This window comes from Agelaius tricolor, unplaced genomic scaffold (genome assembly GCF_023055355.1).
Source record: "Agelaius tricolor isolate 1412-34295 unplaced genomic scaffold, bAgeTri1.0.p SCAF_2, whole genome shotgun sequence".
NCBI classification, from domain to species: domain Eukaryota; kingdom Metazoa; phylum Chordata; class Aves; order Passeriformes; family Icteridae; genus Agelaius; species Agelaius tricolor.
In genome coordinates, this window is record NW_027269262.1 from 90,894,507 (window position 1) to 90,917,457 (window position 22,951).

The 22,951-nt window shown below is 40.7% G+C and overlaps 1 protein-coding gene across 2 annotated transcripts in view; it reads right to left on the reverse strand.

The window, feature by feature from the left end:
- COL22A1 (collagen type XXII alpha 1 chain) overlaps positions 1-22,951 on the reverse strand; it is a 241,495-nt gene that overhangs the window by 72,351 nt on the left and 146,193 nt on the right. For both annotated transcript variants that reach the window (XM_071421854.1, XM_071421855.1), the window contains 9 exons: positions 21,977-22,006; positions 21,031-21,084; positions 20,068-20,121; positions 13,265-13,318; positions 4,008-4,061; positions 3,595-3,648; positions 2,521-2,574; positions 1,280-1,333; positions 854-889 (listed from right to left, as the gene is read on the reverse strand). In XM_071421854.1, coding sequence (XP_071277955.1) covers positions 854-889; positions 1,280-1,333; positions 2,521-2,574; positions 3,595-3,648; positions 4,008-4,061; positions 13,265-13,318; positions 20,068-20,121; positions 21,031-21,084; positions 21,977-22,006 — 444 coding nt within the window. The remainder of the gene's footprint in view (positions 1-853; positions 890-1,279; positions 1,334-2,520; positions 2,575-3,594; positions 3,649-4,007; positions 4,062-13,264; positions 13,319-20,067; positions 20,122-21,030; positions 21,085-21,976; positions 22,007-22,951) is intronic.

A 22,951-nucleotide genomic window follows, 5' to 3' on the forward strand; every position in this document is an offset into this window, starting at 1 on the left:
TAGGCCAAAATGATGTTCTGATCTGTAACCACAGAAATGTAGTGTAGAATGGTACCTGGAGGGTGGTGTACAACTGAATGAAGAAACAGCATTCATATACCTGCTATGAGCAAACTACTGTCAAAATTCAGAGGATATATGAAGTGAAGTCCTCTCAGGGACAGCACTATTCAGCTTATGACAGGAAAGAGAACATTTATGAAACAGAGAACATCACATTGTGGAGAGAGGGACAAGTGCCTTGGAAGGTGGTGCTGAAATTCAAAACAGGTCTGTGTGGGGACAGTGATCAGGCTGGGGTCTGGCCCCTTGTGGCACTTGGACCAAACCTGCCTGGAAACTTTAAGCCTGGTAGCTTGTTTACCCAGCTACAATGAAATGACATCAAGGAAGGGCACAGAAACCACTCATCCCTTGGAGCCTGATGAAAACACTCCTGGGGAATCATTTGCCCATGCTGTGGTGATTTCCCCTTACCTGGAACACCAGGTAAGGATACTTTCCTGGGAACTGAGTGATACCTATCAGGCAGATTGTAAGGACTTTTGGAATAGAAGCAGTACAGTCCAGACTCACAGGGTGGGGTAATTGCTATTGAGTGCCTTATCCCAATAAACCTCAATTTGTGCCTCATACTTGTAGCCTTATTCCATCAATCACAGAATCATTAAGGTTCGAAAAGACCTCTAAAATCAACCATAAATCTCACCCATACAACTGTTGAACCTTCAATCACAGATGCAAGTAACATGCACAGATCTTGCATGTTACAAATGGCTTTGTTATCTCATGTGGTCACTTGCTATTGTTTTGACAGGTCAAGTTTGCTGTTAAGACTGTTTTTTCTGCTCACCTGCTCACCAGGTTGGCCACGGCTCCCTGGTTCACCCTGGAAAAACAAAAGCAAATCTATAACATTTTAAGGACCCTTTGGTAAGAACACTTCCTCATTAGCAAAATGTGGTCCCTACTGGTCCATGTTGTTCTACCTACATCACACAAGGCTCTGAAATTGCCTTTTTGATGGCTTGGGAACACAGCCTGCAGAGAGCCAAGGTTCAGGTTAGATCTCCCCACACACTTAGGCTTGAGAGAGGAGCATCAAACAAGGGTTGGTATTTTGGAACATAATGAAAGTCAGTGAACCCCATCTGCTCATCCCCTTATGTCTCCAACTCCAGAGGAATCTTCTTCTCCTGTCTTCAGTATAAGATCTTCCAAAATCACACCTTGGTTGACTCAGTGGATACTCAGCAGAGCATGAAGTACAATCCCTTACCTTAGGGCCAGCTTTTCCAGGAAAGCCTTCCTCACCCTTTTCCCCTCGTTCTCCCTGCAGGGGACACAAGAAGTCAATTCACAAACTCCTCTGGTGTTTGTGCAGCACATCTGCAGTCAATGGTGAGGAATATTTAAACTCAGTTCCTCAGGATCACCCTGAGGGTGTAAATGGAGCCATACAAGAATATGCTTCCTGGAATATTTTTCCATTCCAGTGCCATTTGCAACGACATCTGCAGCAGCCTACTGGAGAATTTCTGGAAAAACACAATCACTGTTGCATTAAAGATGTCCATAGTGAATTATCTGGGGAAAAACCACCTCCATTCAGTTTCTTCAAACTGTATGTGGTTAGAAAGTTAGGAAGTATTTTAAAAAACCATAAAATTTTGGGACTGGGGCCTTGGTCGCTGGATCCATTGTGTAAATACTTTAAAACTGATCTTCCAGTGTGGGTGGTGTCAGCTTAGATGGCAGAGGCTGCAGTAGCTGAAATGTGACTACATAGCTGGGAAATGCAGTAAGTACTACACAGAAGTTTGGATAAAATCCAAACTTTATTTAATATCAGAAATATGTTATGGACTGCAAATTCCTCACCTTTATTCACCAATAAATGGGAACTGGGGACTCTGCTAGACCTGAGATCAAGTATCAGAAGCAAGAAAACCTCTGCCTATGCAATCCAAGGCAATAGATGGTTAAGAGCTGTTTTCTTTAATATAATAGTCTTTAATATAATCATCATCCCCAAAACCTAGTTTGGCCTTTGTAGTCAAAACATGGTACATTTCTTTGTCCCTTATTTGCAGGGGCATGAGAAGTCAAGTGTCTCCTATCTCTAGATTTACTATTTCCCTTCTCCCAGTGCACAGACAATGGTGGAGACAACTCCCCTTCCAAGCCATAATTTGGAAAAGCTTTCAAATGGGGCATAGGAAGCAGGGAATAATAAAGAACCAACTTTCTGCCACACAGACCTAGAGAAGGCTCAGGGGGATGGCATCTCTTCTTTCCAGCCCTTCAGGGAGGAAAGAAAGGAACACCTTTGGAGCCTGATACACTTCTTTGTTCTTCTTCTTTGTGCCTTGGATATATGCCTTGACTTGCCAGGGTCACTGGATTTCCTGATTGACTGTTTCCAATGCCCAGCTGTGTTTTTCCTGCTTCCCCTGCTTGCTCACCCCAGTGATCTGCCTGGGTAAGCAGCTTAATCCCAGTGCCTGTGGTGTCACTTGCCTTTTGACCTGGAAGCCCTGGAAGCCCACTGAGTCCATCTTTGCCAGGCAGCCCCTAAACAAGAGGAAAACATAAGCTATAAGTGCCAATTCTTTAAATTGTGACCAGCAAACTCAGCATAAATATGCTCAGCTCATCTCTCCTGCCACCCACCTAAGTTTAAGAAAAGAAAAACCTCCTCATGCATTTTGTTTTTTGATTTTTTTTCCTACTTTGTCTCAAAAGACACAAAAATTCTCAAACTACGTATTTGCTCAGCCTTTTCTTCCAGTATCCCAGTTTTAATGAACGACCACTGGATGTCAGCATTGTTACAGAGAAACTCCAGTATAGAGCTTTTATGTACTGAGAATCTTTACATTTTTTTATGTACCTTACTTAAATTTTAGTTTATTCTCTCTAAGTCCCTATTACCTGTAGCTATATATATATATTTTTTTATTTTTCTTTTACATCTGTTTCTCCTTTTAAATCTTGGTAATTTCTTATACAGTAGATAGACACCTAAAATTAAATTATACAGCACATAGTGACAGAGTGGTTCAGGAGATAAGAAGAAGATAAGAATTAAAATTACTTCCTGTAATGCATTTAAAATGGTGAGAAAAAAGTTTTCTTCCCTTTTCCAAGTGTCAGTCAATCCACACACACTGCAGACTATAGGTGGCAATTCTGTACAAAGTATTTAATTATTCAGTTTTTATGACTTAAGAACAACAGAAACTGCTACAGTCTGCTAAATCTGAGATTTTAATAATGAGTAATTTGGCCTGATTTAGGAAATTCCAGGTTTGGAGAAACAATATTGTGTCAAATGCAAAAGGAATTTTAAAAGGTATCATATAAAGAAAATATCATGATCCAATTGCATAGGAATAGTGGGGCTGCACCTGGTAAAATTCTTATTCACAAAAGGTATCTGAGATTAATTTGTGGATTAAAAGTGACAGTATTGGAGCCCATGTTAAAACCTTGTGTGCAGAAAAGATGTGGGGAAAAAAGCAGTCTTCAGAATTACACTATCTGAAGTAAAGAACAACTTTGAGGTGAGGGAAACAGTTCCTCCGCACTTACAGGTGGTCCAGGTGGTCCAGTTTTACCAGAAACTCCAATTTCTCCTGGCAGTCCCTGAGAAATGAAATCAGGAGAAAAAATCAATCATTATTTCTGTTCTCTGCAGGAATCTCATTCCAGATTGCTGCTTTCACTTGAAGTACATTTTTCCCTTCCACTGCAGTCAGGTCACTGCTGTGGGGAGCCCTGGAGACCCTGAATTATCCCCAGGAAGCACCAATGTGGTTCCAAGGCTCAGCAGGGAGAAGCTGTGCCCTAAGACCAGCTGTGGCTTTGCAGTAGAGAAAATATAAGAGAAAACCCACATTGCCAGAGGCCTTAACTCTGTTCCCTCTGAAATCCATGACCTAAAATTTTCTCCAGCTGTTTTTTCTTCTCCTTGATATAAAACAAACCCCCCCAGGCTTTCTTACCGGTGGTCCAGGCGGTCCCGGGGGTCCAGCCGTGCCTGGGGGCCCTGGAGGTCCCTGCAAGAGAGGAAACAAATCCAATTTATCCAATTCTCTGGTAGTAGCTGAAAGCCTCAGGTCCTCCCCTGTGTAACAGGGGCCCTGTAGGAAACAGGCAAAATCACTGAGTTTTATTTGCTTAACTTCTACCCAAAAAATGCAAGATGCCAAAGCAAGGGGGCAATGAAGACGTGCTGAACATTTTCTTCTGGGAAAATGTTCACTGCTGTCATTGCTACAAGGGGAGCTCCATCCCACACTCCAGTACAAGAGAAGGAGGAGTGGAAGGCCATCAGGGGTAACCCACAACACAGAGCTTGACCAGTGGGATTCCTTCAAGCATCCAAACAAAGTTAACCTCGATTCATGTTGTTTCAAAGTGAATAATTTAACTGTGCAAAAAAAAAAAATTGCTGAAAGCAACAATGAATGAACAGGCTTGTGGTTTGAGCTTGCTTTATTTGGGAGGGTGGGGTTAAAAATATGAGTCCAAGAGAAATGCTGCAATGACTCAAGTGTCTTAAAACAAAATTTGCCACCATTTTGTTTCTTGACATCAACCTTGATTAACATATTCAGTTGGAAATATCTTAACATTCTTACTCATTTCCTTGCAGCAGCTGTTTCTCTTAGGAGAAATATTCTCTTAATAGCCACCTGGTTTAAAGAGGGATCTATTTTTATGCATCAAGCAAATTGTTAGATTTGGCTTCCTATGAGAGATTTGTTTCCAGCCTTGAGAAATCATAATATATTGCTTGAGATACAAAGATGTTTGCTACTGCCAGCTTCCCCTATAGACAAGACAGGGTTTCTCTTATGATCAGAATGAAATGTGTTCATGTATTTTTTGGATCAGGACCTGAGCAAACAGCGTGAGAAACGGGTATGTGACTGACCCGAAATTTTATCCTGGATGCTTCTTTCTGTCTTTCTAACATGACAATCTCACTAATTTTCAGTTCTCAGCATAAGGGGAGTTCTGTTGTGATTCTACTTAAAAAAAAAAAAAAAAACCAAAACAAAAAACAACAAACCACCCCACCCAAAACTTCTGTAAAGATTTGAAATTGAGCAACTGATACAAGACAGAAATTGGCCAGACAGCATTTTCCCTGTCATCATTCAATATTAAGGTATTACAAGTCACAGATCAATATTAGCATTTATTTTTAATGAAAAATGTAGATGATGAGAAGAAAATGGTGTAAAAAAGTGAGGAGAAGGATCTATTTGAGGCATGGTTTGGCAGAGATGGCAGATAAGTGATCTTACAAAATACATTCACAAACTTCAGCCAGGGGCTAGGACAGTCTCTCACCAATAGATGGGGCAAAGAGACCACTAAAGGAAAAAGAGACCACTAAAGGAAACTGCAGCTGCACTTGTCTCAAGAATTTGCAACTCAGAACAGACATGGAGTTATCCTGTCAACAGCACTCTCACTTGTAGAGTTCCTCAAATGTGAATGCAGCAGAACAACCCCAAAAAGATGTGCCTTCAGATGCACTGATGCTGATGATTTCATTCCTGGGGAGTCCTGCAGTTGGATCCTGCAGTTAAAGATTCTACACCCATCAGGAGACAGATGGTCAAGACAATCCTTCATTTAAAAAGGCTTCACCATTCAAGGAAAAAACTCAACAGTCCAAAAAAGCCCAGCAGAAGAGAATATACTACACACAGACACAACTGTGTGCAGCCACAGCTGGATGGAGCAAACACACACCAAGGACATGGAAATTCTTCTTGGCCCTGCTCCACCTCCACAAGGCACTGCTGGGAGCTCTACAGAAGGTATGGGCTCCAAGAGGGGGCTTCCATCAGGAATGGGGGGAGCACTGGGGAAAAAAGGTAAAACTTTACAAAAACTACAAACTGATTCAGATTGGACTACGTGTAAATTTATCTTTGCAGACTTTCCTTGACAATTCCATCAGTTCCTTCCTAATAACTCAGTTTTGTTCTCTGTCAGTAAGTGAACTGTCTCCCACCAGGAAACACATCCTTCCTATCTCTACACCAGGGAATTTTTATCAGGAGGTGAAAAACCCCAGTCAGGACCCAGCCTCAGCCCAAGCAATCCCAGGTATGTTGTGTTACCCTGCACAGTGAATTGGCAGGGGTCGATCTGATCTAAAAGCAAAGTCTTACTCCAGCATCTGTCAGCAACCAGTATAATCCCTAAAATGTGAAGTGCTACATCCTCCTCATCCCAGCTCCTTCTCCCAGTAACTCTTGGTATTCTCACTATCCAAGACAATCTCTAATTACTCTCTAAAACTTTCCATATCCTAGACCACAATAACCTTATGCAACCGTAAGTCCTGAAATTGAATCCCACTGATCTGATCTTTTTCCTAAATTGCCACTAATAATTCAATTTCATTGTCCTCCAAGAGATAATTACTCAGGATATCATACCCAAACTGGTTTACAGGTAGCCTCACCATGTATTGTACCAACAAATGCTACACTCACTAATGGGAAGCTCTTCTGATAAAATCTTCTCTGAAGTGGACACAGAAAGAAACAGTTTTATGAAATGTCCAGCATTATCCCTTGGAGATGCACAGGTGCCTGCTCCAGCTGACTGCACACAGCAGTCATCAACTGTCCTACTGGGTTTCCTGCTTTCTGCAGCCTGGCTACAGCAAGTGATGGGATAAAGTGAAATAAAATGGCAGAAATACATCATAAATACCTTTTATAGAGCACTCCCTTTTGCTACAGTGCAGAGAATTTCTGTTTCATTTGTGTATCAACATCTCATATTGTAGCCCTTCTCCTGATTTCTGAGTATAATCCAGAGCAAGTAATATTTTTTTAAATATTAGAATTCACCAAACTGACAGAATCTAATTATGTTTTAAAAAACCAAACATGATAAAACTACAGCAGCAGGACTGCGTGTAATGTTTACCCCAAAAAAATCTCACACCATCTGTTTTCTTTGCTTCCATTTTTAAGTGAATCCAGATTAAAGCACCTGATTTACACAACCACCTTTTTCAAAGATTATTTGATGAATAACACAGTTGAGAGTCCCTATCCCAAATCCAGAGCACAGTGTTGTCCTGTTAAAACCTTGAACCAGAAGAAAATAATCACAGGGTGTATTTTTTTCCAATTGGTAAACACTCTGACATGTGGTTTGTAAGTGTCAAAGCAAGAAATGATACATGAAAACTTGATTTTAGAACAGATCAACACAAATTCACTTTGGAAAACAAATGCAAAACATGGAATTTTTTAATAAAATGTTTAGACCAGAATATTTCCAAACTACTGTTCTGAAACAAAAATATTTCAAATGTTCATTAAAACCTAAAATCTAAATATTGTGTAGAGACGTGTATGTTTCAGGATAGGATATCTTTAAAAACATTGTGGAGGGTGGATTTTTTTCAGGCTTGTGTTTTATCCAGCCTCATTCCTTAGACAATGAAATGCAGTGGCAGTGCTCAGAAAGAAATCTGACACTGTTCATACTGGAGACACAGCTGTATGTGTCCTCTAGAATCCACTCTCCAGTGCTCTCCTCTTCCAGTGTGTACCTTGCTGGAAGATGGGCTGGGAAAGGCAGGGATTTTAAGATTTAGGTTGTGGACTCCCTAAGGAGGCTCTGAGAAGGAACAGAAACTTTTGTCTGTGACTCCATCAGTAGGCAGCTGGGCCTAAATCTCTTTTCCATGAAAGAAGGAATTATTAAGTCTTAAAGGGAGGTGAACAAATGACATTCCACAATGAAAACTGAAGTCTGATGGGTTTCCCAGACACCTGAAGGCAAAGCCTAAACAAACATATTTTCTGTGTATTATTCCATGGTGTTGTCTGGGTTCTCTTACACTACGACAAAGGTTTATATAAGCCCTTAACACATATTAAAACAGTTTCTGGTCTGGGCTGTTACTGCAGTGTAGCACTTCACAAACAAGAAAGGACACACAGGAGCATTCTGTCTGCTGCCAAAATGAGAGCAAAAGGAGTAACTGAGGCATTGACAGCCTTTTCCCTTCCACTCTCTCTTCCTGGCTCCAAAGACATTCCCCAAAATTTCACCTCTCAGAAAGACCCCACAGACCCCTCTTGCTGTTGCCTTTCTGCTGTCTTTCCTTTATTTATATTCCTTTCCCATCAGAAATGAAGCTGTTGCAGCCAGTTTTGTGGAGCAGCCCATGTGTCCCACTATGTCCTTTGCTACTCCAGACCTCCACTTGTCCTCCACAGCATCTGAGTGGATTCCAGGATCAGCTCCTCAAATCTGCTTTTCATTTCTCACCCCAGCCACTTCTGCTGTGAATTGGAATTATACAATCAGAGAATCACTGTGGTTGGAAAAGACCTCTAAGACCCTCGAGTCCAACCATCAACTCAGGGCTGCCACAGCCACTGCCAAACCACATTTCTAAGTCCCACTTCTTTTAAATAGCTCTAGGGACAGTGATTTTACTATTTCCCTGAGCAGCCTGATCCAGTGCTTGACCACCCTTTCACTGAAGAAATTTTTCCTTATATCCAATCTAAAATGGAAATTATTTTGAGATGTTTTCTGTAACGCTGCATTAGAGCACCATGTTTTTCTCTCTGCTTAAATCCTGCCTTACAAATCAATACAAAGGTAAGAGAACTTATAAAAAAAAGCTGCTGCTGATGACACTAAAAATCAAAAGCCTGAAGAGCCAACAGATGTGAGCATTTGTCTACAATATATGTCCTCTAGTCAGCATCAGTGACAGTGCCATAATTCATACACGGATCCAGTCTCAGTCACTTCATCAAGTGGCATTGGAACTGGAGTACCAACATTAAATTTAAAATAAAAGTTCTGTCAACAACAAATTCTCCAAACTGTCTTTGCAGCTCTTTAAAAGTATGGAGTAAAGTTGACTTTGTACATAGCAGTCTTTCTAGGAGAGTTTCCTGCTTCCAGTGAAAGGCAGTGTTTGTTTAATTTAATCACTTAGTGTAAGCTATGGACATGATCTCTTTTGTCTACAGAGGAAGATTTATTTCCCCATGTGTTTACTTGGAGTTGGTTTACTGAGTCAGAGCAGCAAATGAGAAAAAACTACTAAAAAATCTCCTTTAATGTCTTTTGTTTCAGCACCATTAGCAATCTTCACAGGTGAAGACTTTTTTGATTTATTTTATTTAAGGTGTAGATCTTATTAAAGATTGCTCTGAGCAATATCTTCCAATTCTAAGCAGCAGTGGAAAAGTTTAAATTCAATCTGAGCTTTGCAGCTGGGGCGCACATCCTTTTCTTAGCTTTTGCAGTATTAACTTGCATTATAAAAAGGACATTAAGGACACTGTGTGTTTCAGAGGAGATAATTTATTTCCTGAATTACTTAAGAAAAGCAGGGCTTGAGCTCACACCCTACAGACAAGTCTATACTAATTAAATCACTGCCAGCCAGGACCATAACAGGTACAGCTTGTACTGGTCTCTCTCTCAGGTCTGACTTACACCACCAAGTTATCTAGCAGAAGGCAAGCCTCAGTAACAGCCCAGAGGTATTGCAAGGCAGAGGTATGGCATTTTTATTTATATTTCAAAGACTTTTGATGTGTTTTGCTGCCTCACAGGTGGCCAGCAAGTACCCACTCAGCTCAGGGAGCCTCAACAGTGGCTCAGTGGCCCATTTGTAGGTGCCTGTTTGAAAAGACCTTCAGGATCCACTGATGATAATAATTGGGTCTTCATCAACAGGAGCAGGCACCTGCATCCCCATTCTCAACCCAAGAAGTGCTTGTATTTGGAGCCAAACCCCAGCCTGGGTAGCTCAATGATACAGCTCAGAGTGCTTGAGACAATTATTTCAGCCTAAAGTTCTTTACAGAAATGCTCATTTTTCAGTCTGCATTTGAACATCCTACTGCAATAAAAGTTGGGCCTATGATTAAGGTTCCTGGGCACTAAAATAGTACAAATAAATAACAACAGAAACACATTATTAAGTTCAGGTGTCTGTGTCCTTGCTGCCAGAAAATTGCTCAAGTCCAGACAGGAAAAAATATCCAGAATTTCTATTCCATGGCTTAATGATGTTGCAAGATGCACCATTTATAAAGATGACTGGAAAATAAATACTCATTTTTAAAGGTGCTGATCAGAAAACATGAAACAAATAAGCAGATGGACAGGTTCACCACCACAGCTGATTTGGAAGGAAAAATAAATATTTAAAAATATTTTTATATTATAATTTGGTTTGAGTTGGTGTGTGCAAAGAGAGACAAAGCTACCCTATTGCCACAAAACATCCTCAGTCTAGAAGGGAATTTGCCTCCGAGATGCTGCTCCAGGGTCTGACAAATAATCTCCTGAATGGTCCTTGAGACTTGGACTGACTCATCTCACCTGCAGTTCATCACTGGACCATGGAATCACAGAATATCCTGAGCTGGAAGGGACCCACAAGAGCAGCCCTTAAGTCAGTTCTCTTGCCTGACCTGTGGCTTCTCAGTTGGACTGAGCACGACAGCAATGATTTTCCTTGGCAAAGCCCAATAACTTCAGAAGATCTTTCCTGTGTCTTTCAGCAACAATGAGCTTCTAAAGCTCCTATATCAACCCCTTCCTCCTGTCCATACAGGTATCAATGTGGGGAATCAGGTCAGGAAACATAAATTTAAAATTGCAGAGGAAAAGGAGACTATTTTTGTGTTCTAATCTACTTTATGTGCAGCCAACTCAAATCAGTTGTCCCTCAGCACCATGGGTGCAGAACAGGAACAGCTGACATAGGCTTCCATACATAATTTGAATGAATATCCATGTAACCACAGTATAAGAAAACCACTTTTCTTCCTGGGCATTTTTGGGGCATAGTCTAATTAAGAAAAAAAATTAAAAAGAAAAGAAAATGCTGATAAAATGTTTTAAAAATCTAATGCCACAAAAAGTGCTGTTAAGCTGAATAGTTTTGTCAGAAAGTGAATGTAAGCATTTTCATTAAAGAGAAACATTGAAATCTGCAGCAATATGTCTAGAACAGAGTGCCACTGCAGGAATAGGAACAATATTTTACCTTTCATGCAGTTAGCTTGGAGGAACAGTCAATTTCAGTATCCCTTGATGGGGCAAGCATTTTGTGCAGTTTTAATTAACATAAAATTTGCTAACATTATTTAGCTTGTGCGAAAAGGAAAATTACTTAATCCTATTGTCAGCAATTTTCACAGATACATTTATAAAATTGCTAACACATGCATATATATCTTTAATTTGCAGGGAACTTGAGTTAAGTAAGTGTGACATTGTTTGGATGGATACTGTCAGGTATCTTAAAAAGAATACATAGATAAAAATCTTCCTCCAAAATGAAGGAAAATAAGAAAAAACAAAACAAAACTAAACTAAAAAACCCCCAACAACCAACCAAGCTAAGAAAAATAACACAACAAAAGCAGAGTGTTGGACTCAACAATTCAAGAATTCAAGAAATGTTCTTGTATGCTGTAGGAATAGGAAGGGATTCTTGGGGTGTCCTGTGAAGGGTCACAAGTTGGATTTGATGATCCTTCTGAGTTCCTTCAAACTCAGAATATTCTATGATTCTAAAATCTTTAAATCCATTAGAAACACTGTCCTCATTCTTGCAGGCTGCTGCTGAAATACTTGCAGATTAGATAGTGTACCAAAAGTAAAAAGTCTTAAAATATGAAAACCAGTATCAAATGGTGTTTTGCTGGGCACAGTTCCCTGCTGGACACAAGGGATTTAACCTGCATGGGGCCTCAAGGTCCTGGATTACTTCTCTGACATTCTCCACAGAAAGGTGATCAGCTCTTTACAGAACTCCTGCCACACAAACCACTTCTAGATCGTTCCTCCTGCTTTCAAGGGCATAAATTGCCAGAGCAAATAAATGAGCAATCAGAATCTGCTGTCTAGCAGTGTCATTCCTCCCCCCTCAGGGAAATCCCCAGAGCCCTCCCTTGGAGACACCACAGAGTTCACCCCACCTGGGCAGACAGAAAGGACTTCCCCAGGACTCTTGCTTAACACTGACCCATCCCTGTTCCTTTCCCCACGTGTCCCAACTTCCCTGGTCTCTCCTCTGTCTGCTCCCTCATTGGTTGTGGTACCCCTGGTGGCCAGCCCCATTTTCCCCAAAAGCCAATGCCCTTTGCCCTGCCTTTGTACCGCCCCCGTGCCCTCCCCTACTTAACCTTGTGCAGAGCCCATGGTCTTGTGTTTTGGCCTTGGTTTCCTTTCAGTGTGCTGAAATAAACCTCACTAGAACTGGCCATATAAAAGGCCCTTCTGCCTCTCTTTGCTGAGCTAGCCATGATGAGTGGTGTGTGTGGATTTGACTGCTTTCCCTGAATGCTTACCCAAGCAGCTTTTCCAGAGGAGATGCTTATTAGGGAAAAAGTAGCAGCAACCACCATCTAAACCCCACTCTGCTAGAGCAGTTGCAGTACATCACCAACAGCTGTAGCAATGGAAGCTCATCATCCTTCCCCAAACTTTAGCAATTATTGAAACACAATGCTAAAGCCAAAGTCCAATTTGTTAATTTTCTATTGAAAGGGAACAAATTAAATGCTCAGTTTTATTCTGAGTGATCAGCTCAATGTGAGGTTGCACCTTTCCTGCTTTAGGACATTCCTGTGGAAATATTTCTTACTGCAGGGGTGACCCTACAAAGTGATTCAGGTCTGCTGAATTTGTCTCCAAAGTTAGCAAAAAACTATGTCAGAGGTGTCAGTGTTATTAGGGCCAAACAGGCTGATCCATGGTGGAGCTGAATCCTCTTGGCAATTCTTAACATAAACCACTCTGTGTGGCCCTCATGATGCTATGGTGCAATTTGGAGCTCTAAGTTGCCAAAAGCTTTAAAAAGAAGGTGTTAAGGGGTCATTAACTCAAGACATCCCCCTTCCTCACTAAACACAAATCAGTGATTTTCCTCTGGCATGATGCTGCTTTAAGCACAAGCAATGGGGAAATCCCATACAACACAGCTGTGCTGGTTCCAAGATGCTGAAAAACTCTGGAAGGTAAATGAAATTGCTGTCAGACAAACAGACATCTCTCAATCTCAACAAGATAAATTATTTGCATCTTAAAAGGAGAAACATGAACTTCAAATAATACAGTATAAAGAGGAAGATCACAGATGCTGCATGGTGTAGTTCCATGTCCTCTGTTGCCATCAAATCTGGTTTTACACATATTATAGGAAAAGGAAGAAATCATCACTTACCTGAGGGCCAATCAGACCATTGATTCCTGGGAATCCTGGTTCTCCCTTTTTACCCTGCATGTTCAACAGAGGAGCACATATTAGAGAGCAGACCAAAGACTGCTATTGATTTTCCAAAGTCTTTCACCACCAACCTGGTAAATCAATGTAACGTGGGTACACAAAACACAAAAACTAGAAATGAAGACAACAGACACCATTTGGAAATGAAACCCCAGTTGTCTATAGCAATCCTGTATCTCCCACATGGTGACAATAGCTGTAAAGTTGAGCGCTGTTCTCACACACATTGTGGCATCTCCTACACTCTGCAATCCCATCTGGCTTCCCCCTACAGAGGGGTAAGGAAGTCATGATGCTGAGATGCAGCCAAGGGGGGTGTTAAGTGTAAACATGGGCTGAGAGGTAAAGCAGTGGCCCTCTGGTCCCTTGCACTACTTCTTGCATTAAGAAATAAAATAATTGAGAACTCTGGTGCATGGTTGAATAGAAAAGATCCACAATCTCTAAGCTGGGAAACAGGAATCCATGAGGCATTTCTAGGTAAAGGTGGCATCAGCAGCAAAGGGCAGAGCTCATGGACTCCTCTGCAGGTAAAAAATATCCCTTCAAAGGAACCAGAGAACTCCACTGGTGCAAGGCAGGGAGAAGCAAAGAGCTGGAGTACAGCCTGAGACAAGGTCACCTGTATGGATGCTGGGCCTCTGTGTCCCCACGGGTTTGATCTCAAATAATTCAAAAGGAAAAAATCCAACATGAGAAAAATGAGGAAGAAAGGATGGAGTAAGCACTGGAGTTAAGGCAGAGATTGGATTTGTTTCTCAACCCAACAGGTGACTTGCTATGTTACTTTAGGTAAGTCACATATTTTATAAAAACTATCTCTTCTTCCCTCATATGTAACCGACACTGAATCATAAATATTTCTAAGGCTGTTTTTAATATAGTGGGAGGGTACAAGAGGAGTCATGTAAATATCTTAAAGACAGACTTTTTCCTCCTTCCTTTCTACTTCTCATCCAGACTGATTTTCTTTTTAGAAGGAAAATATAATTAAAAAAGTTAAATGTCCCTGATAATGTGAAGGGTCAAATATAAAATTTTCCCTTTATTTTTCTTCATTGAAAGATGTGCAGAAACAGCATCTATTAACAGCATTTTTTTGCTGACTTAAAGAAAAATCTAAACCATCAAAAACAAAACAAGTTTTCATTATATTTTCCTCAGCTGTGACTGAGGTTTATTATCTGATGTGTCAGAATCGGTTACTTTAATTATTTTTCTCATTAAAAAATCCCCAGCAACTCTCCACCCTAAAACAATGAAAATCAGCATTCATATACAGAAGAATTTAAGAAGAATATTAAAGGAGTGATTATAGGGTCCTCAGGTATCAGAAGAAATTTGTAATCATTTGCAGGACTCAATATCAATAAAAATTTGAATTATATACTCCAGCACACCCACTATTCATAAATGTTCCTTCTACTTTTCCAACATCCATCATTTCTTTTCTTGTCAAAGCCAGCAAGATCTCATTTTTAATGTGAAGGACTCATGTCACCACATGATTTAACATATGTTTTCTAGTTAAAGATGTTCATTTTGCCCACTGCCAAGGTGACCATGCAAATGGCACTGTTAAAATACTCATTTAAATAAATATGTAAGCTTATGAATAAAGCATACAGGATGTGGTGGGGGGCAGACACAGGAGATGAGCCGCCTCCAGCTTCCTATCCATGTGGGAGCTCCATGCCAAGGTGGCTGCTTCCAGATTTATAACACTGAGTCCAGAACAGAGAACTACAGAATCATGGAATTACAGAATGGGTCAGGTTGGAAGGCACCACAGCAGGTCATCTGGTGCAACCTCCCTGCTCAGGCAGGACCATCCCAGAGCACAGGCACAGGATTGTGTCCAGACAGTGCTGCAATATCTCCAGTGAGGGAGACTCCAATGCTCAGCCAGTTCACAGTAAAGAAGTTCTTCCTCAGTCAGGTGGAACTTCCTGGGCATCAGTTCCTGCCTGTTCCTCTTGTCCCATTGCTGGGCACCCGAGCAGAGCCTGGTCCCTGCTCTGAGCCCTCCCTGCAGACACTGACAGACAGGGATGAGGTCCCCCCTCAGTCATCACTTCTCCAGGCTGAACAGGCCCAGCTCTCTGTTTTCCTCAGAAGAGAGATGCTGCAGTGTTCTCTGAGGCTTGGTCCCAGGAACAGAGGTGGATTTGGCACCAGGCACATAGGAAGCACCCTTAATTGTGTCCATCAAAACAACACAGTGTTACTGATGCCTTTATGTCCCACCAACCAACTGCTCTGTCTCCAGAAGAGATGCAAGAGGAGCTTTTTATTCTTTCTTTGGGTATAATGTTGAGAAGCTTCAGGTCTTTTTAAAACATTGAGAAATCTCTTAGAGCAACATATAATTATAGAGACTGAGAGAGACTTCCTATTGTGAAGGGGACTTGTGGGCCACTCTGAGGTTAGCTGAAATCAGCTACAACAGATTTGCTCCAAAGCATTATAGTCTCTCTGTAAAGGACAGAAATACTTGCTGGGAGAAATTACACCTATGAGAGCAAAACTCAGTGAAATGTCACACTGCCTAATAATATGACAGAGAAACCCAGAAATTATGCTCTGTTACCTACAGTAGGAATCAGGTAAGATTGTGTATCTTTTGACATTATGAAATATATCCTATTTGCCTTTATAAGCAATTTGAACAAAAGCACAGTTAAAAATGTATGTTTTATTGGAAATTTGTGTGTTTACCTCACTGACAATTACAGTTTCACTCTGGATTTAGTCTATGGCACCAATTCCTTCTCCTTTTTTTTTTTGTTAACTTGCTTACAGTTTGATCTGCATAACTGAGCTTTGCCAGGGCAGGCAAAGTCATCTGAACATTTCAAATACTCACAAATAAATGTGAACACAACCATCCATCAAAACGATATCTTCTATACAGAAGACAGGAAATCAAGGAAAATGTCATTTCCACTCTGCTGGAGGGGAAATTCTGAAAGGTACCTCAGCCCAAGACTGTCTCCCATCTTGCTGTCCAATAGCCAGAACACACATATGTTTTCTTAGCATGTTTTTCTCTGAGGTTTGGCCCAGGAACACAGGTGGATTTGGTACAAAGTACACAGAAAACATCTTTAGTTGTGAATGAATATGACTGCAAGCATAAATGCCAATTTTGTTTCCCCTGTAACCTGGATGGGATACTAGGATTACCAATTTTATCTGGTGTCTTTACCTCTGCAATACTAGAGAAAGAGTTGAAATAGTGTTGACTTCCAAATTCAAATTGTGACTGGCCTGAACAGGAAAACTGTATGCAACAATCCACTCAGGTGAAAGATGGATCAAGAATGGAAAGTCAACTACCTGTATTTGTTCCACCATCAAAAACAGGAAGAACTCAGCAGGCCTCCACAGATTTGTTAACTTTTTATCTCCCAGGACAGCTGAGAGGGACAAACCTTTCCTGCATTGACAAATGATCTGAACACTGCTCTTCTGGGTGGAGAGTGCACCCTGAGCCCAGGAGTTCCCAGTTTAAACTTCTATTATTTATTATTATTCTTCTTCTTCTTCTTCTTCTTCTTCTTCTTCTTCTTCTTATTATTATTATTATTATTATTATTATTATTATTATTATTATTATTTATCTCCCTGACTTACGTACATTGAGTCTTTAACATGGAGAAGTACATTCATTAAATGTTACTATATTATAAACATATTTTCCATTAATTTTCTTTTCATAAATTTATTCTTATTACCCCATGAGACTCCTGTATTATCTTTGTTTTGTATTGATTGTACTTTGAACTTGGACAGATTTTATCAATGTAATTTTATAAAACTAAGCTGCAGTCCAGCATATCACACTCAAAATGGTCTAAACAGCTCCTACCTCATGACTGCTGCAGGACAAATGTTTTCTCTTGGCCTCTTTCTGAAATTTCAATCACTTGAATGAAATTGTAGCATTTAAAAAAGAGGCAAATTCTTGAAATCCAAATTACTGAGTACACTTAAGAGGAACCCTATGTTTAGTCTGTACTGGACACAGATCTGCATGTTTTCCAGGAGCATGTCATAAGCCTGCACCTTTTGTACCTATCAAGAAAAAAATTTGGTTTTATTTCAAACAGATATTTCAGTAGATCAGGTATCAAAGACTTAAGAGCAGAACCAAAGGACTTCAATTTTCTTCAATTTGACAGAAGAAAAAGAAGGACAGGAAGAGGGAAGAAAACCACAAAACCACCCTAAAAGTGAAAGCAGACTCTCAGAGTTCTTCTTTTTCAGGCAGTTTTAATAAAATCAGGACAGTATTGTCTGTCACTCAAAGGTCTTGCAGGTCACATGAGAATAGCAGAGCATTTTTCTTCACACAGTGTGCTCCTGATGTAAGGGTATCATTGTCAAAATGCAGACATCAGCTGCCAGGTACTTTGGACTAATAAAATGAACAACCCAGTTGCTTGGTTCAGGTTGGAATTGTTACCTCCTGCCCCCAGATGGGATCTGTGTAGGTCCACCAAGCCCAGTACTTTGATTCATCTCATGAATTCAGTCATTGAAAAATGGCCTTTAATTAAAAAAATGTATCTATTAATCTAAGATGCTTGGTGACTAATAAAGACCCTCAGGAGAAGTCTAACTAGCTAGACACAACAGAGTCTAGGGAAAAATTCAAAGACAGAACAGATCAAATGACATCTGTAATCAAATGATCATTAACAGGAGCATTTTCTGGTCTGTTGCAAATCCTGACGGATCACTGTCCTTTACCCAGCTAATATGCTCTGTTAATCTTATTCAAGAAACCATGTTTCACAGCAGGCTTTAAAACCAGGATAATTCCTAACTTACCAACTTAGGGGCAAAGCACTGCAGAGTTATTTGCTAAAGTGATATTTTCTAATGTTTAGGAAATTACAAGAAAGCAAGTAAATGCCCTTTTCCACTGAGGCATTGACTAAAGGCTGCTTGCACTATCTTTAGGAAGATTCCTAAAGTTCATGCTTACAGGCTGAATTTAACAGCACACAATGCAATGGATGGTCTGTAGAAAACCTCTTAGCAAAGTATATATCTTTTTCCCTGTATTGTTGTTTGCTCATCCCCCTCCTATGCTCACAGGTTCTCACACAGGCTGACAACAGCCCTGGTACTGACTCAGAGCACTGCAGGCAAACCCCATGATCTCCTTTAAGGAGTGAAGTTATCATCAAGTCTCTGTGGCTACTTAAAAAAGTGACCCATTAAACAGCAGTACTGAGACCCAAGTGACTGCCTCCAAAAATGCTAAGCAGGTATCTCACTTCCACTCTTATTTGTCAACTCCCTTGAGGGCAAAGAGGCCCTGAAGAGAGACCCTGACAAATGGACTGGACAATCACCAGTTGTATGGTGGGCAGTCACCAATTGTGTGGTGATTGGTGTGAATCCATAGTTCCAGATCCTGCACCTGGGATGGGGCAACCCTGGATGTACAGACAGACTGGGGAATGAGGCTGGAAAGCAGCTGTGAGACAGGATCTGGGGGTCCTGGTCAGTGGAAAGTTGGAGTCAGCAGCGCTCTGGCAGCCAGGAGGGTCAATCCTCTCCTGGGGGCATCAGGCACAGCATCACCAGCTGGGCAAGGGAAGGGATTGTCCTGCTCTGCTCTGCACTGGGACAGCCTCACCTTGAGTCCTGGGGGCAGTCTTGGGTGCCACATTATAAGAAACACATGAAGATATTAGAGACTGTCTAGAGGAGGGCAACGAGAATTGCCTGATGAGGAGTGACTGAGGACACTTGGTCTGTTCAGCCTGGAGAAGAGGAGACTGAGGAGAAACCTCCTTGCAGTTACAGCTTCTTTGTGAGGGGAAGAGGAGGGGCAGGTACAGATCTCTTCTCTCTGGTCACCAGTGACAGGACTTCAGGTAACTGCATGAAGCTGCATTGGGGGAGATTTAGGCTGGATATCAGGATAAGGTTTTTCACACAGAGTGTGGATCCCCAGGGCAGTGATTACAGCACCAAGCCTGCCAGAGTTCAAGAAGCATTTCAACAATACTCTCAAGAACATGGTGGGATTCTTGGGGATCCTTTGTGCAGGGCTGGGATTTGGACTCCATGATCCTGATCGGTGCCTTCCAACTCAGGATATTCTGATTCTGTGTTGTCTCATGAAATGTTCTTCACATGAACAGGCTCAAGCAAGGAAAAGCAGGTTCAAAGTATGATTGTAATAATATCAGGTTCACTATGAAATTGACCTTTTAGCAGTAGTTAAATATGTGAAGAAATAATTCCATGTCAAAAAAAATCCATGAGTTTTTCATGCATAGGAAAACTAAGCTCTTGGCAGAGAATGGTACACCAGCTACCATTTTTAAGGACCCTCTTTTTGAGTACAGACCTAACAGAACAGAAAATAATAAGTATTGCAAGAATCTACACTCATTTGACTTCTAGGACAACAGAATTTCTCTGAAATTTCAGACTGGCCACATTAGTGGTTCTGCACACTCAGAGTCATTTGAAGCAACCCCTTAGCAGTAATAAGTACAGGAGAGCACATGGCAAGAAAGAACCTGCACTGCATTCAACCTGTCAATTCCAAGAGGTACTGAAAGTTCCTGGACAATGAATAAGGAATATGGGAAAGGATCTGGGCCTCAGGATTCTCATATAAGTAGACAAGGATATGTAAGTTGGGTGAAAGTAGCAAACCTTATTGAACAAAGCTGTCCGGAGACTCAGATTAAATAAAAGAAGCAACTCACCCTTGGACCTGGCAAACCAGGGACTCCAGGCTTGCCTTCCAGACCAGGCTCTCCCTTTAAAATTGAGAAGATTTAGAAAGTTAACAGAATAAGAAAAAACTAGTGAACTATATATGATTTCCTAGCTGTTTTGTGCTACCATTACTGCATGGCTACCTAGACAACTCTTACCTGATGATTATGTTGTCCTGTGAGCAGAAGAGAATGAGTAAACAAGATAAAGTGACAATGCCCTGCTTAAATACAGAGCACACAACTATATTTAAATTACATAATTCAAACTAGATTTACCTAAGCAACACACCTTCACAATGCCATCAATTTTACAAAAGCCAATCAACAGTGAAACACAACAAGCAATTCAAAAGAGAGGAAACACAGAGTGTTTACAAATGAGGCAGCAGTGACAGTCTGAACTGAGACATCCTGCAGAGCTGGGTCATAAAATATAACTAGAATAGGCTGCAATTTAAGTCAGAAGTAAGAATGTTGGCATGTACAAACTGTTGTAAAAATTGTGTTGAAATATAAACACACATACTCAATTCTTAGTTTTCATCCAGAAAGTATTTCAGCCACGACCTTGTGGCATAACACCAACCCCTTTGACAGCAACTACTCCCTGACCTTCATGACATGACAGCTCACAAATTATCAGTCAGTGCCTCTCTGAGACGTGCTGAATGCCCATACAGCTCTTCAGGACATTAGAAATAGAAAAATGATCAGGTTCTGCATGACAACAGCCTTAAGGCAAAGTCTGCCCATGTCCTGGTTGTCTCTACCCTGTGGTCAGACAGGCCATCCACAGCATGACACCTCCTCTCAGCAATGAAGAAAACTGGAGGCTGTGGGCACTATTTAAATATTTTAGAGCCTGAATAATGTATAAGATTTTCATATGCCTCACTCCAGCCTGAGTTTCAGCTTCTGAAATTGCAAGTAGTGAGAGAAACAACTTACTGGAGGTCCAGGAAGTCCAGGGTGGCCTTGTGGTCCTCGTGGCCCAGGCTTTCCCTACAGGAATGTTTGGGGTTTTTTTAAAAGAAGTATTAAAGTATCTTTATGAAAATGTGCATGGGCACATTAGACAAATTGTCTGTCTTTACAGGACCTATACCACCACTTCCCCCACAAGTCCTGAAGAACCAGTGCAGAGACCAGCTGTTTTTCTCCTTAATCTCTGGCTACTCAAATTATCAGCACTCATTAGGCTGCAGACAGACTGATCCACCCACACTCAACAGGCACTTATCCATATCTGGTTCTCTGTTTTTCAAAGGTAGTGACCCTACTGAAGAGGCTGGGATATCCTGGATATTCCACTAAAACACTCTGGGTTGGGGTTTGGTAGTGGAGAAGAACAGTTTTTGCATAAGCAGCTCCCACCAGCATTTCCCCCAAGCCTACAGAGCTCTGAAGGGCTTTAAAGTATCATTTGCATGATGCATACAATTGTATTAAGTAACACGAAATGCAAATTACAGATCCACCAACAAAAAATCAAAATTTAAATGTATATATATTTTATACATTGGACTAACAGACTGACACAATGGGTATGTCCCCCTATTTGAGTGCCCAGGTTCAGAGACAAACTAGGCAAAAAATCAAATACAGTTTAACATTAATGTTAATACATCCCTGTCCTTAGATAATTGCATAGCTGACTCTACAATTCATACTTCTCATTGATATAAGATTCACATCTGAAAATGATATTGCCCTTTTTCCTTTCTTCATTATTTTCTCCACTTTAAATAGGAAAATTTATTTCTCAATGTCCTGATAATGCTTCCATCCACCTTTCCTTTAAAGTACTATTTTACAGCAAACTCTAACCTAACAGGCAATAGAATTACATTAAAATTTCCTTGCAATGAAAGAAGAGATATTGAGTCTCTCTTACTTCCTCTCCTTTCAGGCCTTCAAGATGCACCTGCAATAGAAATGCAGAGTCATAAATGATGGAAAGAGTAAATACAAGGCAGAAGGTGCCAGAGGTATCATGGGCCCCCACAGGGTATTTTTCTGCCCTTGCTGTTCCTTCAAGTTGCATGATAACTCCTACAGCTCCTCAAATCCTGTTGTAGGCTGGGAGATGCTTTCTATTTAAAGAGCTTAGACTAACCAAGGTTTTCTCTCACCTGTGAAGTGATTTGGGTGGCTATATAAACAGTAAGAACTTAATTAATTTTCTCATTATATAAATAAGTTAGTAAATTCCCCAGATCTTGTTTTATTCTGAATCACAAAGATCTATTGAGTGCAGAAGAAATCACATAACAAGCAGACTGGCTTGGAATATGCCCCATCAGTTAAACTCATTTTCAGATGTTATACACATCTTTCAAAATTTCTTGGTAATTGCTGTCCCATCATTAATATCACATTTGAACAGGACAGCAAAATGTTCTTACCCAAATAGGCTGGTTTTTTTCATGGTTTTCTAATTCCTTTACTTTCTACCACATTCTGAGTAAGGGAATTGCCTGCTGACTTTCCCAGGATTACCAGGAAGCCTTTTTTTTTTTTTTTTTTTAAATTAAAGGGATACTCCCTAACTGCTTCTTTACCAGCCCACACTGAACTCAGTTCTAGACCTCTCCTCTGCATACTTAGTGGTAAATCTTTCTCCATTCACTCAGAGATAATCTCTTCATACAGACAATACCAGTCTCTGGATATCCTTACATCCCTGCCAGAGATGTCTCTGGCATCAGTGAAGGCAGAAGGATGCATAAAGGATGTTAATCTAGTTCTACAATAAAGATAAACCCCGTTCTTCTTTCTTCTGTTTCATTTTTTCATGAGTGTTTTCCTGATTTCAGCACATCAAGTCCTAGCTGCCTTAATGTCCCACCAGGACTTTTCCAAATACAAG